This window comes from Taurulus bubalis (assembly GCF_910589615.1).
Source record: "Taurulus bubalis genome assembly, chromosome: 18".
Taxonomy (NCBI): Eukaryota; Metazoa; Chordata; class Actinopteri; order Perciformes; family Cottidae; genus Taurulus; species Taurulus bubalis.
In genome coordinates this window covers 9,124,004-9,137,656 of record NC_136606.1, presented here as the reverse complement: position 1 = coordinate 9,137,656, position 13,653 = coordinate 9,124,004, and the positions used below count along the sequence as shown (strand labels likewise).

The 13,653-nt window shown below is 41.9% G+C and overlaps 2 protein-coding genes across 2 annotated transcripts; both read right to left on the bottom strand.

Annotated features, from left to right (window-relative positions):
* Positions 1-1,664: 1,664 nt before the first annotated feature.
* Positions 1,665-6,781, bottom strand: cpb1 (carboxypeptidase B1 (tissue); the record flags this gene model as incomplete). The annotated part of the gene is made up of 11 exons (XM_079234063.1): positions 1,665-2,020; positions 2,297-2,381; positions 3,834-4,036; positions 4,481-4,571; positions 4,699-4,809; positions 4,895-4,999; positions 5,105-5,206; positions 5,294-5,393; positions 5,501-5,625; positions 5,938-6,013; positions 6,717-6,781. The coding sequence occupies 11 exons, from the start codon at positions 6,779-6,781 to the stop codon at positions 1,833-1,835; spliced, it is 1,251 nt and encodes a 416-aa protein (XP_079090189.1). The 3' UTR covers positions 1,665-1,832.
* A 1,628-nt stretch (positions 6,782-8,409) lies between these two features.
* agtr1b (angiotensin II receptor, type 1b) lies at positions 8,410-9,756 on the bottom strand (the record flags this gene model as incomplete). Its single annotated transcript, XM_079233912.1, is given in 3 exon segments — positions 8,410-9,536; positions 9,539-9,605; positions 9,718-9,756. Coding segments are annotated over 3 exon segments (1,233 nt in total).
* Positions 9,757-13,653: the final 3,897 nt, after the last annotated feature.

Below are 13,653 nucleotides of genomic sequence, written 5' to 3'. Positions count from 1 at the left end.
CCCACACACACACACACACACATACACGCGCGCGCGCCCCTCCCCCTAAAACCCGATAGTCAGGGAGTTCAACTCTTCACAGATTTACACAATATTCAGCGTAAATATAGAGACACGTGTATCATTTAATCATTCGGAACAGACTTTATATTATTTGTGTACTCATTATATTACTTTTAAACTTGTTTACAGCTTGTTTAAAGCGAAACAAAAACCCCAAAGTCATCTTGACCTTTCATCTGTACTCTTGGTGTCAAAGTAGAGATGGTGGTGATGCTGGAATGAGGCGCTGCGATCAGGAACAACATGTTCCATAGTGTTGGCTGCATTTTTTATTTTTTTTGTCGCCATCTTGTGGAGTAAAGACAAAAATAATTGCGAGGCAGAAACAAACAGAAGCAGTTGTGGAGCTCCCTGGGCCTCTTGAACCGTGTTACACAACAGTGAATTCTCTTTAGTTGTCTCAGTAGATCTCTTTAGTTAATTCTCAGCTCAAATGGTGTTTTGGGCACGGCTCTTCTACGAGGGGCAGGGGCATAATGAACTGTACTTTTTATTTTTTCATGTTCAAATAAAAGGAAAGTATTTGTGAGTGCATGTAATGTAATGAGTGGACTTTAAAATGCACATAGAATGGAATAATCCCTTATACTGCACTAGGGATTTGAGGGAAATTATGGGCACAGCTAGCTCAGGAAAAAATAAATCCCTCTGAATAATATGATATGGAGGTGACAGTAGCTCAGTCCGTGGGGACTTGGCTTGGGAGCCGGAGGGTTGCCGGTTTAAGTCTCAGCACAGACCAGATATGACCAGATGGTAGCTTTAGAGATACCAGATTTCCTCCTGGGTACTGCCAAAGTGCCCTTGCCCTTGAGCAAAGCACAGAACCCCCCAAACTGCTCAACGGGGGCTGTGCAGTGCCCATGAGCAGTTTTGGGGGGGGGGGGGGGGGATTAAGAACAATTCTTAATGCTAGGATGCAGAGACTAAATGCCACTACGGTTGTGTGACAATAACAATTTGATTTAATTAGATTTGAAACCTTTAGTTGACAAATTTTCATTTGCCGTAATGTTACAAAAGCAATCACTGAATTTGTACCGTCCGCCTCAGAAATATGTGCCTGTGCAGTTAAACGCCCTGCTGATCTTTGGCTCCTTTATTTTCTCCACATGCTTGGCAGAGTGGAGACGCTGCCAAGGAGTTACTCTGTGGGTCTCACGTGCTGTGCTGCTGGACTAAAATCCTTGACTGATACCCCCCGCCCTCCCATCCTTCACCACTGGAACAGTGCCAGAAGAGCAAGGATGATCACCAGAGTTCAAAGGCTTTGATCCAGTCGATCAGTGGATTGCTGCGATGCTTTTGTGCTTTTTTGGATTGAGAAGCAGGCCAAGCATGTGTACGCTGGACGGTTTGCAATGTCAAAGTTAAGTGTCTCACTATGTATTTTTGGGCCATGAAGGAATTTCTTTCAAGCATATTATTCCACAATTTCTGTTTTCTGACCCATTAGTGATGGTTTGTGAAGTGTAAGCATTATTTTATTCACCATTTGTTTGTTGTATATTTTCATACAAATGACAAAATGTTCAGTCCATCAGACACTGTATTATCATATACACATACAAAAAAATGATTCAGCATGTGGGGATGGATCATTGATTTTATTGTTTGCACTCATCTTGACATTCTGTCAAGCACAGCAAGGAAACATGGCGGGTGGTACCCGTATCCATGGATACAGGCTGGAGATGGCTGAGAGGTTGGAGGGGCTGGGGGCTGGTACAGAGGAGCTGCGTTGGCAGGGGTCCTGGCAGTCTCATTCTTTAATAGAGGTTCTTTTGCACGTAGGCGGCGATGTACTTGACGGCCAGCATGGTCTCCTCGCATGTGGGCTTGATCTGAGACTCGGGCAGCAGGAAGCCGTAACGACCAGTGTCACGCAACTCGAAGGTGTAGGAATACTTCACTCCCAGGTTGTAGGCCCAGTCATCAGAGCCTCCAGCTGCGGGGTCTGAAGGCAGATAAGGAGACGGGGGGATATTCAGAGAGGGATATGCTGATGACCTGGAACAGCTTGGATGTGTTTTTATACAAATACTGCTTTCAGGGGCCCAAAGAATCCTTTGTGTGTTAGAAATAGCGTTTTCTCATAATAGGTGATACACTTTTGTTGCCTCCGAGGCCACAAGAGGTGTGTGCATCGTGAACACATCATAATGCATGTCATCATAGGTTTGAAATAGAATATCAAGGTCCCTCTAATACACTATTTCCCCATGGTACTTACAGATGGTTGCAGCACCAGGTCCACTGGTGTAGCGGGTACCATACAGACTACGCAGAGCAGCAGAGGCTCCCTCAGCAACCTTCAGCTGTGATTCAGAGACCAAACACAAGTCAGAAGTGTTAAAGGACCACTCAGAATGTTTTTGACCTGACAAAGTACAGATATATTCTCATATGCTATTGAATAGTTGGACAAATCTGAGCCTGTTACATGGAATATATCTCTCTCTAAAGTTAGCTGACATTAGCCGCCATCGGCTCCTGGTCAGACCAGACCAAGTAAGGTTGTATCATCAAAACACCTGGCTTTAATAACATGAGGCAAGACTGTGTTTGTATTATTTAACTCTTGATTTAGAAAGGTATGATTGTACTGTTAATTATTTTAAAAGGGAAATAGTCTGGTTCTAAAGGGGAAAAGAACAGTACTATACAGAACCAAACAACATTTAACATCCAGCTTGTTTTATATTTATTTATATATTTTATATTCTATCGTAAATGTAATATATTTCTATTTCTTTCACTTTGTTGATTGTTTTTGTTCGTCTAATCATGTATGCACCACCCGCCAAGACAAATTCCTCGTATGTGAAACATACCTGGCAAATAAATGGTTCTGATTCTGATTGTTGTAAGAAAAGCAAATATTTGTTCTTTTCCGTGCAGCATCCACCTTCCATTACACTTGTTTAAACAACATTTATTTTTGTGATATTACAGAAAATACTAAAAGGCTTCAGTGAGTTCCAACAGGAAATTAAATCCCCGGAGAAATGCACAAGCAGGAAATTATATTTCTAACAGAACAGATGAGTTATGACAGATCCCCGGAGTTCTTTTGTTCTATAAAGTGTCAGAAGAGAGCTTAAATTACGAGCCTCGGTTAGTGTGAGAGCTGGAGCGGGTGTGTGAGTGTTAACTGTACACCCCAGTGAGAGGTAAAAGAGCCATGAGAATGAGACGTACGAGCAGGGAGTAAATGATTTGAAGCAGGCAAGAGCAGCCTTTATATAAGACTCATAATAGGACTGGGCTGACTTCTTACTGAAGCTTTCAGAAACACCTTTAGAGATATTCAAATCAGCTTCTTTTATATTCATGTTATAAAACAACCTTTGTGTTGATGTTCTGCTATGCTTTGAATTGAGATGCACTCATGAAGATATTGTCCTTGCTATAGTCTGCATCTATGGAGCTTAATTCCTGCATAGATGTACTATTCCAAATCTTCTGGCAATATAATGAACCATAAAGTGACTCTTCTTTTACCTTTGATACTTGTATGAGGATCCTTATGAAGAGACAGATTGATCCTAAATTCAACATATATGTCTGATGCAGTTAATCTATTGTTATTGCGTTCCCAAAGCAGATGTTTCCAGCAAGGATGTATACACATGGCTGCCACACCATAGCGTGGCATGTGACACTCTCATGATGAATAATTATAGAGTCACTGTGACTGAACAAGCAGGTTAGGAAATAAAATCTGTCCTTATTCAGCGGTATGTCCAATACATGTATTGATGGCTTACCAGCTCACTGTGGTCCGGAGCGAGCGTGAAGGTGTAGGAATAGGGGAAGAGCACCAGCTGGGAGTAGGAGTGCACGGTGATGTAGGCCTTGATGACAGACTTGTTCCTGCGGATGAAGTCGGCAACGTTCTTGGCCTCGATCTCAGACTCAGGTTTGTACCCACAGAAGGTGTCGCTGCAAGGGTTGCTGGAGGCTCCAGTGGCTGTAATGAAAATTATATTTATTTTGTACTTCTTCAAATGCATTGTGACCAGGCCTAAATATTTACTTGAGGAGTACTATGCAGCCTGTGAAAACTATTCTCATATGGCTCAGGAGGGGGTTTGGGAAAATAAGCCTGGAGATGTCATAGTGATGCCATAAGGTGACCTCTCTTTCAAATTGAGACCACACATTCATAACACATCTTTGAATTGTAGTTTTACGTCACAAAGTTTGAATTTAAAAGATGTGGATGTTTCAAATACATGATGTTACTAAGTTGCATTGTGGGAAATGTAGCATTCAAGGTTATTGGGGTGTCAAAAAGTCAAAATATCTCGGCCTCTGCTACACAGATTACACAGACAAAAAACCTGTTTCCCACATACAGTCTTTACGGAAGTGCAATATAAAAAAGCAGTAACCAAGTACATGTTGCACTTACTGCACCAGCCAGCGTTGAAGTTTCTGTTGGGATCGGCACCAATGCAGTTGGATCCAGATTTCCTGGAGCGAGTCTTCCTCCACATCCTGTTCTAAAGTCCCCCAGTGGACAAAATAAACACATTAAACATGCATTTAACAAATCAACAAACTCTTGAAGATAAACAAGACAGCATGGTCTCTATCAGATTAGACTATAAGCTTGAAGATGGCACTTACGCTCTTGTGGGTGTAGTCGTAGCCATCAATGTTAAAGACGGGCAGAACAAAGACATCCATCTGGTTGAGCAGGCTGGTCATCTGAGAATCAGTGCCATAGGTGGACAGAGCCTGAGGAAGATTGGAAAACAAATGCCGTGAACAGTGGAAGTCTTTGTATAAATGCTTGTCATACCTATCCAGGTGTCTTCCATACCTCTTTGACAAACCACTGGCAGAAAGCAGGAGAGATCCACTCCCTCGCGTGAATACCACAATCCATGAAGATAGCGGGTTTGGTGGAGCTGGACTTCTTACCGAGCTATGGTGGTTAAAAGTAATCATAACATTTAGACATAATCGGTGTTATACTTATCCGTAACTTTGCAACACGAGGGATTGATATAGCAGATACGTCTTGTAGTACCTTGAGGACGGTCATGGGGCGTCCCTCGTAGGTGTTTCCAATCACCTGCTTGCTAATCAGATTAGAATTGGAGGAGGAAACAGAGGCGATCCAGGATTGGACCTGGAATCAAAGAGGTGGAAAATAAGAACAGGAAATAACAGTTTGGTCAGGTTAGAGATTGCGACTAAAAATCTTTTTTCCTCTTACTTTGTCCCAGTTGTTGTACTTGGTGTAGCTGTGGGCTCTGGGAGAAGGCTTGTTGTCGGCCTGGGCTTCAACAGCAGACTGCAGATCCTCAATCAGGACCCTGAAGAGGAATTCATTAAAAAGTGTTAAAACATCACATACACAAAATCTTAATTGGAAATCAGATTAATTAAATTTATTATTTTGCATCTTTGTCCCATGACCTACTCATGCTCGATGTCATTCTGCTGCAGGATGGTGTATACCATATCCAGGTACATGGCCGGCACGCGGATGTCCACGTCAATGTCGATGGTCACCAGCTCTGAGCTCTCGGGCCTCCAGAAGTCGACCTGCAGGTGGCGCCAAAGTCAAACACTTGAACATGTAAATCCAAATTCCAGCTTCTCATTTGACAAACTGTGATTAGCTAAAATACATTCTTATTGTGAAGTGAATATGACACGCCAAAGATCCAGCACTATTTGATCCAAGCATAAAAAAAAGAGGTGCCATTAGATATGATTTGCATTATTTGAACGGGCATTCAGTGAATTGATAAATAATGTAGGTCCTATCCAGACTCTTGCACACATTAAATCTCTGCAGTGAGTACAGATAGCAGTATAAGGTGTGTGGGTCTGTGAGAAAAAGCAGTATGTTACCTCAATGCTCTTAGCCAGTTGCTTAATGACAGTCACATGTTCATCAAGCACAGGCTTCAGACGGAAGACTTTCTCTCTAGAAAAAAAACAAAAAGAGGGGTCACAAATACAGTAAAATAGCCACAGTTTTATGGTTCATCTTACTGGGCAGTCTCTTGACCACAGTAACAGAATACTCTAGCTTTACTCCACTCTAGCTGTAGCCTACAAGCACTGGCCTTACACAAGAATGAAAGGTTTTGTGATTGAATAGTGTTATTCATCAAGGGTTATAACTATTATTTGTTATATACATGTTTGATTCCACTTTTCAACTAATGTCACAAAACAATGTGTATACATTGAATTGCATGTGCATCAAGCTACAGTGGTCTAATGGTTTTGGGGGCCTTTTGCAGCAGTAGGGCCAAAAAACTTTGAGCAAAGGATCAACTTAATCTTGGATTAAACGACTAAGTACGTAAAGGATCTACGACTAAAATACATTGAAACATATACTGATCTAAAGCTGACAGTATTCTCTTGGTCCACTAGTTAACATTAGCTAATATCACACATATAATATATATATATATATATATATATATATATATATATATATATATATATATATATATATATATATATATATATATAATACATAGCAGACAGGTCAGGAGTCATTGTACAGATGTTTGCTTAATGCACTGCAATTCATAAATTTTTCTCGCAATAGTGTCTTGCATAATTTACACAAATATAATGTGTTTTTTCCTCTTGAACAGAAACTAGAGATTTACCCATCGAAGTGAGTGATGTCAGCCACGGCAAAAGCCACCAATCCGAGAAGCAGGAGGACCCTCATTTTGTCGGTGAGGCCGAACTCACCGCTCGACAGCATTTATAACCCCGACCTGCCGCCCGTCCACCAATCCCCATCTGTGATGCAGCAGCACGTTACACATCCTTCCAAAAAGCCACCACCTATCTTTAGGTGCTACGTGGAGGAACAGGGGCCTCCATGATGTATGGTCATTGATTAATAGATGCTAGATGTGCTCCAGCAAGTTTTCACTTGACCACTTGATTTTCACTCTTGAAAATTGACTGTTATTTCTGGATGATTTGGTCTAATGACATTACTATTCAGGATGATTGGACTCTTTCACTGTGAGGCAGATTCGTCGCGATATACCAGCATTGACTATAAGCGTGATTAAAAATGAAATATTGATATCATGTTAATAATCCACATCTGATGATATACTGTAGTGTACATAATCCAGCACCTCCTTACGGTCAAAGACTCTCTGCACATACTACACTTGCATTTTGACTTCATTGGCCAAAAAAGACAGAAGAGAAAAAATGCACGTTGAACAGTTAAAGATGAATTTGATTCATAGCAAAGCATTATTATTTTCATTATTAATAAAAAAAGATATATAGACATCTTGATAGTTTTAAGATTTAGAATTATTTTTGCCGTGATAATTGTGTAGTGAAAATAAGATATTGTGACTGCTCTATTATGTGGTGATAAAAAAAAGAAATTCAATTTAGTATCATGTGTTTTTAAATTTTATTCATATTTTCACATATTCACAAACTGTACACTTACAGAGTAGAAGAAAAACAAATCGATCAACATGTTTAAATACTACAAAAACAACCACCGGAGATATTGACAGTGATCACCCTGGAGTGTTTGTGTAGTATCTTATTCATACAGCATTGTACTCCCAGAAGAGGGAACATTTCAGCATTGCAATGTTATTATGTGAATACATAAACACATACAGCATGCAGGCACTATATCATTGTCAAATATGTTACTAACTGATACAAACATACATCACATTTTTGCTACACGTTTCCAATTGTTCCAGCTGCTGACAGAGCATGCATGAGTAGCTTATGATTTTTAATATATATTTATTTTAGCTTTGGCATTTTTGCTGAGCACTTGATCACTGTTCCAACTGGTATGAGACCTGCTGAGCACACAGAGTGGTTATCACAGGACCACATATTACTGCACCGTATCCTTAAGGCACCAAAGCGACAAACTCCTGCAGCACATGCGTATCTTATATAAATAATGAGACAAGTGATCTGTATTTATATTTCTAGCATTGATATAGTTCATTCCTGTATTTCTGTTCTACTTTAGGAGATTTATTTGAACACACTGATGTGACACTGACTTTCCTTTCACATCCTCCGAGAGAATAGACATTCATCTGCATAAATGTTCCAAGTATGAGTGTCGTGTGACATGTGATGTTTTTTAATGATTATTCTGCAGATAAGCATTGTACAAGGTAGGGGATTTATATTGGACTTACTCACAGAGGGGCATATATGAATACAACGTTTCAGTGCTTTGTAATACAGTAAGGGGTTTAAAAGCATGGAATGTCTCCATCCCCTTAACCACAACCCAAAAGAGCGGGGAGAGTAAACCTGGACCCTTTTTCTTTGTATTCTTCTTCACTTCACTTCAGAGGAGGCCTTGCTTTTGGCTGTGAGGCTCAGTCCCTCAGAGGTGCGAAAAGAGAGGGCGCTCATCTTGGAGCTGATGCTCGGGTGAGACACTCGAACTCCGTCTGGCGAGCATCGCAACAGCCGCAGCAAGTTTTTGCGAAAGTTATTCCCGACAAAGCCATACACAATAGGGTTAACGCAACTGTTGAGCCAGGCAATGCAGAGAGTGAAGGGCATGGCGGTGTCAATGATCTCTATGATGGCACAGTTCTTTTCGAGTGACAGCTGGGTGAGCATCTGCATCAAGTGGAACACCTGATGGGGCCCCCAGCACAGGAAGAAGGCCAGGACAGCTGCTGCAAGCATGCGCAGGACCTCGTCGTCCCGTGAACGGGAGCTTTTCTGGATTTTCCTCGCCCCCACCAGTGCACGTCCGATGAGGCAATAACAGGTGATGATGATGACAAAGGGCACCAGGAAGCCGAGCAGGCTTTTCATCAGGCTGATGGCCAGCAGGAGCTTCTTCAAAACCATGGCATTCCCAATGGTCGGGTGAAGAATGCCACACACTGTCGTGTGGTCTTCGATGTTGTGGACACCCCTGGTCAGGGCTGTGGGCACACTCAGCACAAAGGCAAAAAGCCATATCACAACACAGGTGATGCGTGCGTACCCCACAGTGCGCAACCTGCGTGACCGCATTGGGTGAACGACGGCGAGGTAACGGTCGATGCTGAGCGCCGTGAGGAAGAAGATGCTGGTGTAGAGGTTAAACATCACAAGCCCTGCAGTGGCCTTACACAGGAATTCTCCAAAGGGCCAGTGATAGCCTGCGGCGGTGTAGATGGCCCACATGGGCAGAGTGATGAGGAAGGTGAGGTCAGAAACTGCAAGATTGAGCACAAATATGTTGGCCACCGTCTTGAGCTTCATGTAGCAGTAGATCACAGCCACCACCATACTGTTTCCAACAATGCCGATGACAAAGTTACAGCCGTAGACGATGGGTACCAGGGTGTAGATGAACTCATGCCTTCCAGACATGCCACACGTCAGATTGATCTTGTCTGTCGCGTCTATCGTTATATTCTGCATTTTCCCTTTTTTAGTGCCAGATCCTGGGACTTTTAAACAGGGGGCCCTGTCGGAAGGGTGCGTCTGTGGTGACTGATACAGGCCTCGGGCGAGGGCCTCAGCGAGTCCTATAAAAGAAACACAACAAAAATGTCACAGGCAGTCTAGGGGAAGTGCCATCATTACCGCTGGCATGGCCCATAAACGCTAATCCACACGAGCACCAATGAAAGCGCTCACCCTACACCAGCTCATTAAAGACCTGCACATTAAAGCCATCCTAACGCTTTATGTTATTTCTGTAAAATAAGAAGCCATGAAAAACAGATGTTGTATGTTATTCAATATTCCAAAAATGCCCTTTGAAACATCATTATTCAGACAGTCTGCATTCTCCCTTCTCCTTTAAATCGTCTCTCAGCTAATGAATGGAAACAGTAAAACAGCGCAGTGTTTATCAAATGGTCGGTCCATCTGGGTGGACTGTCAGCACCCGGAAGGAGAGCATTTATGCCTCGTGTTACGGCCTTTGTTAATGAAGACTGCATGGCAAAGTGCGAGCTGGGATAACAACACCATTAAACACTGAGGTACTGAGGGAACAGAAAGGAGGGTTGAGTTTCCAGTCACTGTAAAAGACATGTCACGTTTCAAACCCTCGGTGTGCTGAGATACATTGTACCCAGCATGAGAACTTCTAATCAGCACACACCTAAACAAACAGGACAGCAGGGATCCGGCTCTGTAGAAACTTTGCTCTGTGAGAAAATCAAACCTGCGTGCAGCGGAAAATTTGCCTTGGGGCTCGTTTTTGCTTCATTTGTAACAGCAGAATGTGAAATGGGAATAAAAAACAAATTCTCCTCTTTGTTGAGAGTCTTTATGTTTAATAGAATGGCTTAGTGAGTGTCATTAGTGAGGCTAATGTAATCATATTAGCATAGGCCTCATATATTCTAATACTATAGCTGCAAAGATAGTTTCTGTTCCTAATTGCTTAAAAATGACAACATGTTTGTGGTTGCATAAAAACCAAACAGATGCCAGGGAAAAAGCTCCAAAAGTGAGCAGATAGCATACCGATAACGAAACCACTATTTTAAGTTTTTTAGAATATGAAGTTGACTATTTTATCAGATACAGATGAACATGACTACTGTTTTCACTGCCACAGTAAAGATGTGAATTCTCGGATTACCAGTTTCTCTAAACCGGGCAGGCGTTTTGCCACAAGATGGCATTCTAGCCTCAATATTTCACTCTTTCCATCTCACAGCTGACACAGTACAGTGATTGCATGACTTATTGTACATTTAAAAACAATTTAAAGTTGCCTTTTGCATGAATCCAGTTGCTGCCAATGCTCTTACAGCTAGGGTGGACGACACAATTGAATGCACTTTTTAAAAAGTTCCCCTATCTGCATTCCTATTGCCCTCTGGTTGGCATTAAGACAGCCCTTACAGTAGAACTATTTTATCTCCCAGTCAAATATCTCCTCATTTTCCACCAGGATTCAGTGGATGAAGTCTTTGAAAAAACCCATGTGTGCACAAAAGCAACCCTATTAGTTGCAGATGTGGAGATTAGTGAGTGTGGAAGATGTGTGGGTGCCAAGGGCAACAGAATAATGAAATATATCTGCGGTGCAGTCGGTAGGGTAAAGCCCCAACACAGATGTCATTTGCTTGGATTTACAGTACACGTGTTTTCTTACTATGATTAAAATAGAGGGTGGCTGTAATTTTAAATTATACAGAAGTGTGTGACAAAGCACATATCAGTTTCACAGTTTTGGGATTTAAAACTGTTTAAGAAAATCTCTCGTTAGATGATTTCTGATGGACACAAATGGAAATAAGGGGGAAAACGAACACCGCACACCTTTTACGATCGTTGGCTGGCATTTTAACCGGCAGTATTTTTCCATCCAGATGCTCAAGGTGAATATAAACAAGGCTGAATGTTATTGCTGCCTATATATATAAGTAAGCCCACCAATAAAGGTGAGGTGGCACAGACAGAAGGTGACTCGGAAGCAGGTGATTTAGTGGGGCTGTGTCCAGTGAGTAAGATGGCACATTACTGAATGACAGCCATAAACCCTGGGTGACCACAGACAGGCGGAAGGTAAACACCGACTTCACAAGCTCCACAAGCAAGCTGCATCCTCTCGGACAACACAATGGTCCGCGAGGCCCTGCGCCGTTTGCAAACACACAGCTGCTTACAATGGATGATACAATCAGGATGAGGAGGAAGTTTGGGGACCTTTTTGCTCCACAGTGTAGAGGCCGACTCCTGAATGTCACAGTAGTGGCAACATTCAATTTGTAATCCTATTTTTAGGCACTGTATGTCAACACAGCCCCTTACTGGGATCATGGGACTTTCTTAAAAAGCTAAACCTAGGAAAATTAAAATGGTAGCAGAGTTAGACCGCATATGGATGGGACCGTGGTTCCAATCAACAGAGCTATCCGAGGCGGCCCTCGGCCTGAGCACCCGGCTGCTCTGACATGAGCACCACCATCTGGTTGCCCATAGAGAGAGCCACTAAAATGTTTGGTTGATGGAGTTAATGATTTATATCAGCCCATTATGAAGTGAGGTTCTTGCTGGGAGTACTCCATTTCAGCCACCCAGCTCATGATCATCCTCTCGTTTAGGCCTTGTTTCAGGCCTGTTTGGCAAACAGAACGTTTTGCAACACCGAGCGCTTTCTGGCTTTTTTTTCTGGCTTTTCCTCAAACATGTTACAGGAATACAAATGTATTAACGAGCTTCCCATCACTAACAAATTATAGTTTTTAAATGTTATTGCAGCTTCATTTGTCATTATTACACCCTGTAGAGTAATAATACGGGTGTTTAAATCCTGGCCCTAGCCTCCTGCAACTCACTTCCTCCTTGTCTCAACTTACAGGCTCTCACTTCAGCTGAAGAGTTTTTGAAGGAGGAAACTTGACCAAGAGCAAACTCATTGACTTCGAAAGTAACTCTAAATGTTAAAGTTGGTGGTTGATTGCAATATAAATAAATAAACGGTTCCAAACCAGCACGCTTCTCCATTTAAAATGTGTTCATCTTCTAAGTCTGTGTTCAAAAAGAGAAAGAACAGAAGATGTTGATGAAGTGTGTGTGTGCGTGAGTGAGTGAGAGTGATACTATGTGTCCATGAACTAAATGAAGACTTGACTTCTGCTTGCCAGAATGGGGCTAATGGAAATATTGGCTTCAGAGACCATGTCTAATTTTTTTTGTTTACAAAACTGCACTTTCATGTGACAATTAAACAGGACAGACTTCAGCCTTTAAAGCTTCCCTTCATTTCCTGAATGTACTTTATGAAATATGCCACCTACTACGTGTGACACTTTCAATTACAATAACATCACACGTTATAAATCCTTTTCTCTCTTACTTATTTTAAATCATTGAGATAGTTTGTTTGAGGATTATTGCACTGTGCAACCTGAAATCAGATCAAATAACACATTGACTGGCTCTCAAGAGGAGAGTTTGTCTCCAACATCAGGGAAACTAAGCACCTTTAAAGTGAAACCCATACAAAGCTCTTGGTTAAAAGAGTGTGATGTTGAGCAGCCTTCACTCTGAAGCCACAACTTATTTTCCTCATGTTCATTTTCCAGTATCACTCTATTTTCATACGTGTCTCTTTCACTGAGAAGGCTGAAAAGGAAATGCCACCTGACATTCTCTTCTTTACCTTAGTTACTTTTCCCCCACTATTCCACACACTGCCACCCTGATTCTTCACCATTTCCTCTGTTTCCTTCCTGCCTTTGACTTCTTCTTAAAATTAGAATGTCCAGGAGTGCGCAGAGCTACTGTTTAACAGGAAGTGGATCCAGATCCCCTATGAGGAAATAAGACAATGCCAACTTTACCATAACCTCCATCCTTCTCTGCGTAAAGTTTGCACAATGCAATTCTGGATTCTTACAATCTCAACTGCACAGCCAGAGTAGTTGTTTTAAAGGCTCTGCCCACAGAGGACTTTCACATGAACAACTTGAACAAACAGTAACTACAGGTGGCAACCATCAAGTCAATGGATACATCTAATATGTCACTTTGGTCCATGAATTCGCTAAAATGTGCGTGTTTTTCAAGATAATGTCAACGATTTTCAACGAAGTGCTTCCGAGATAA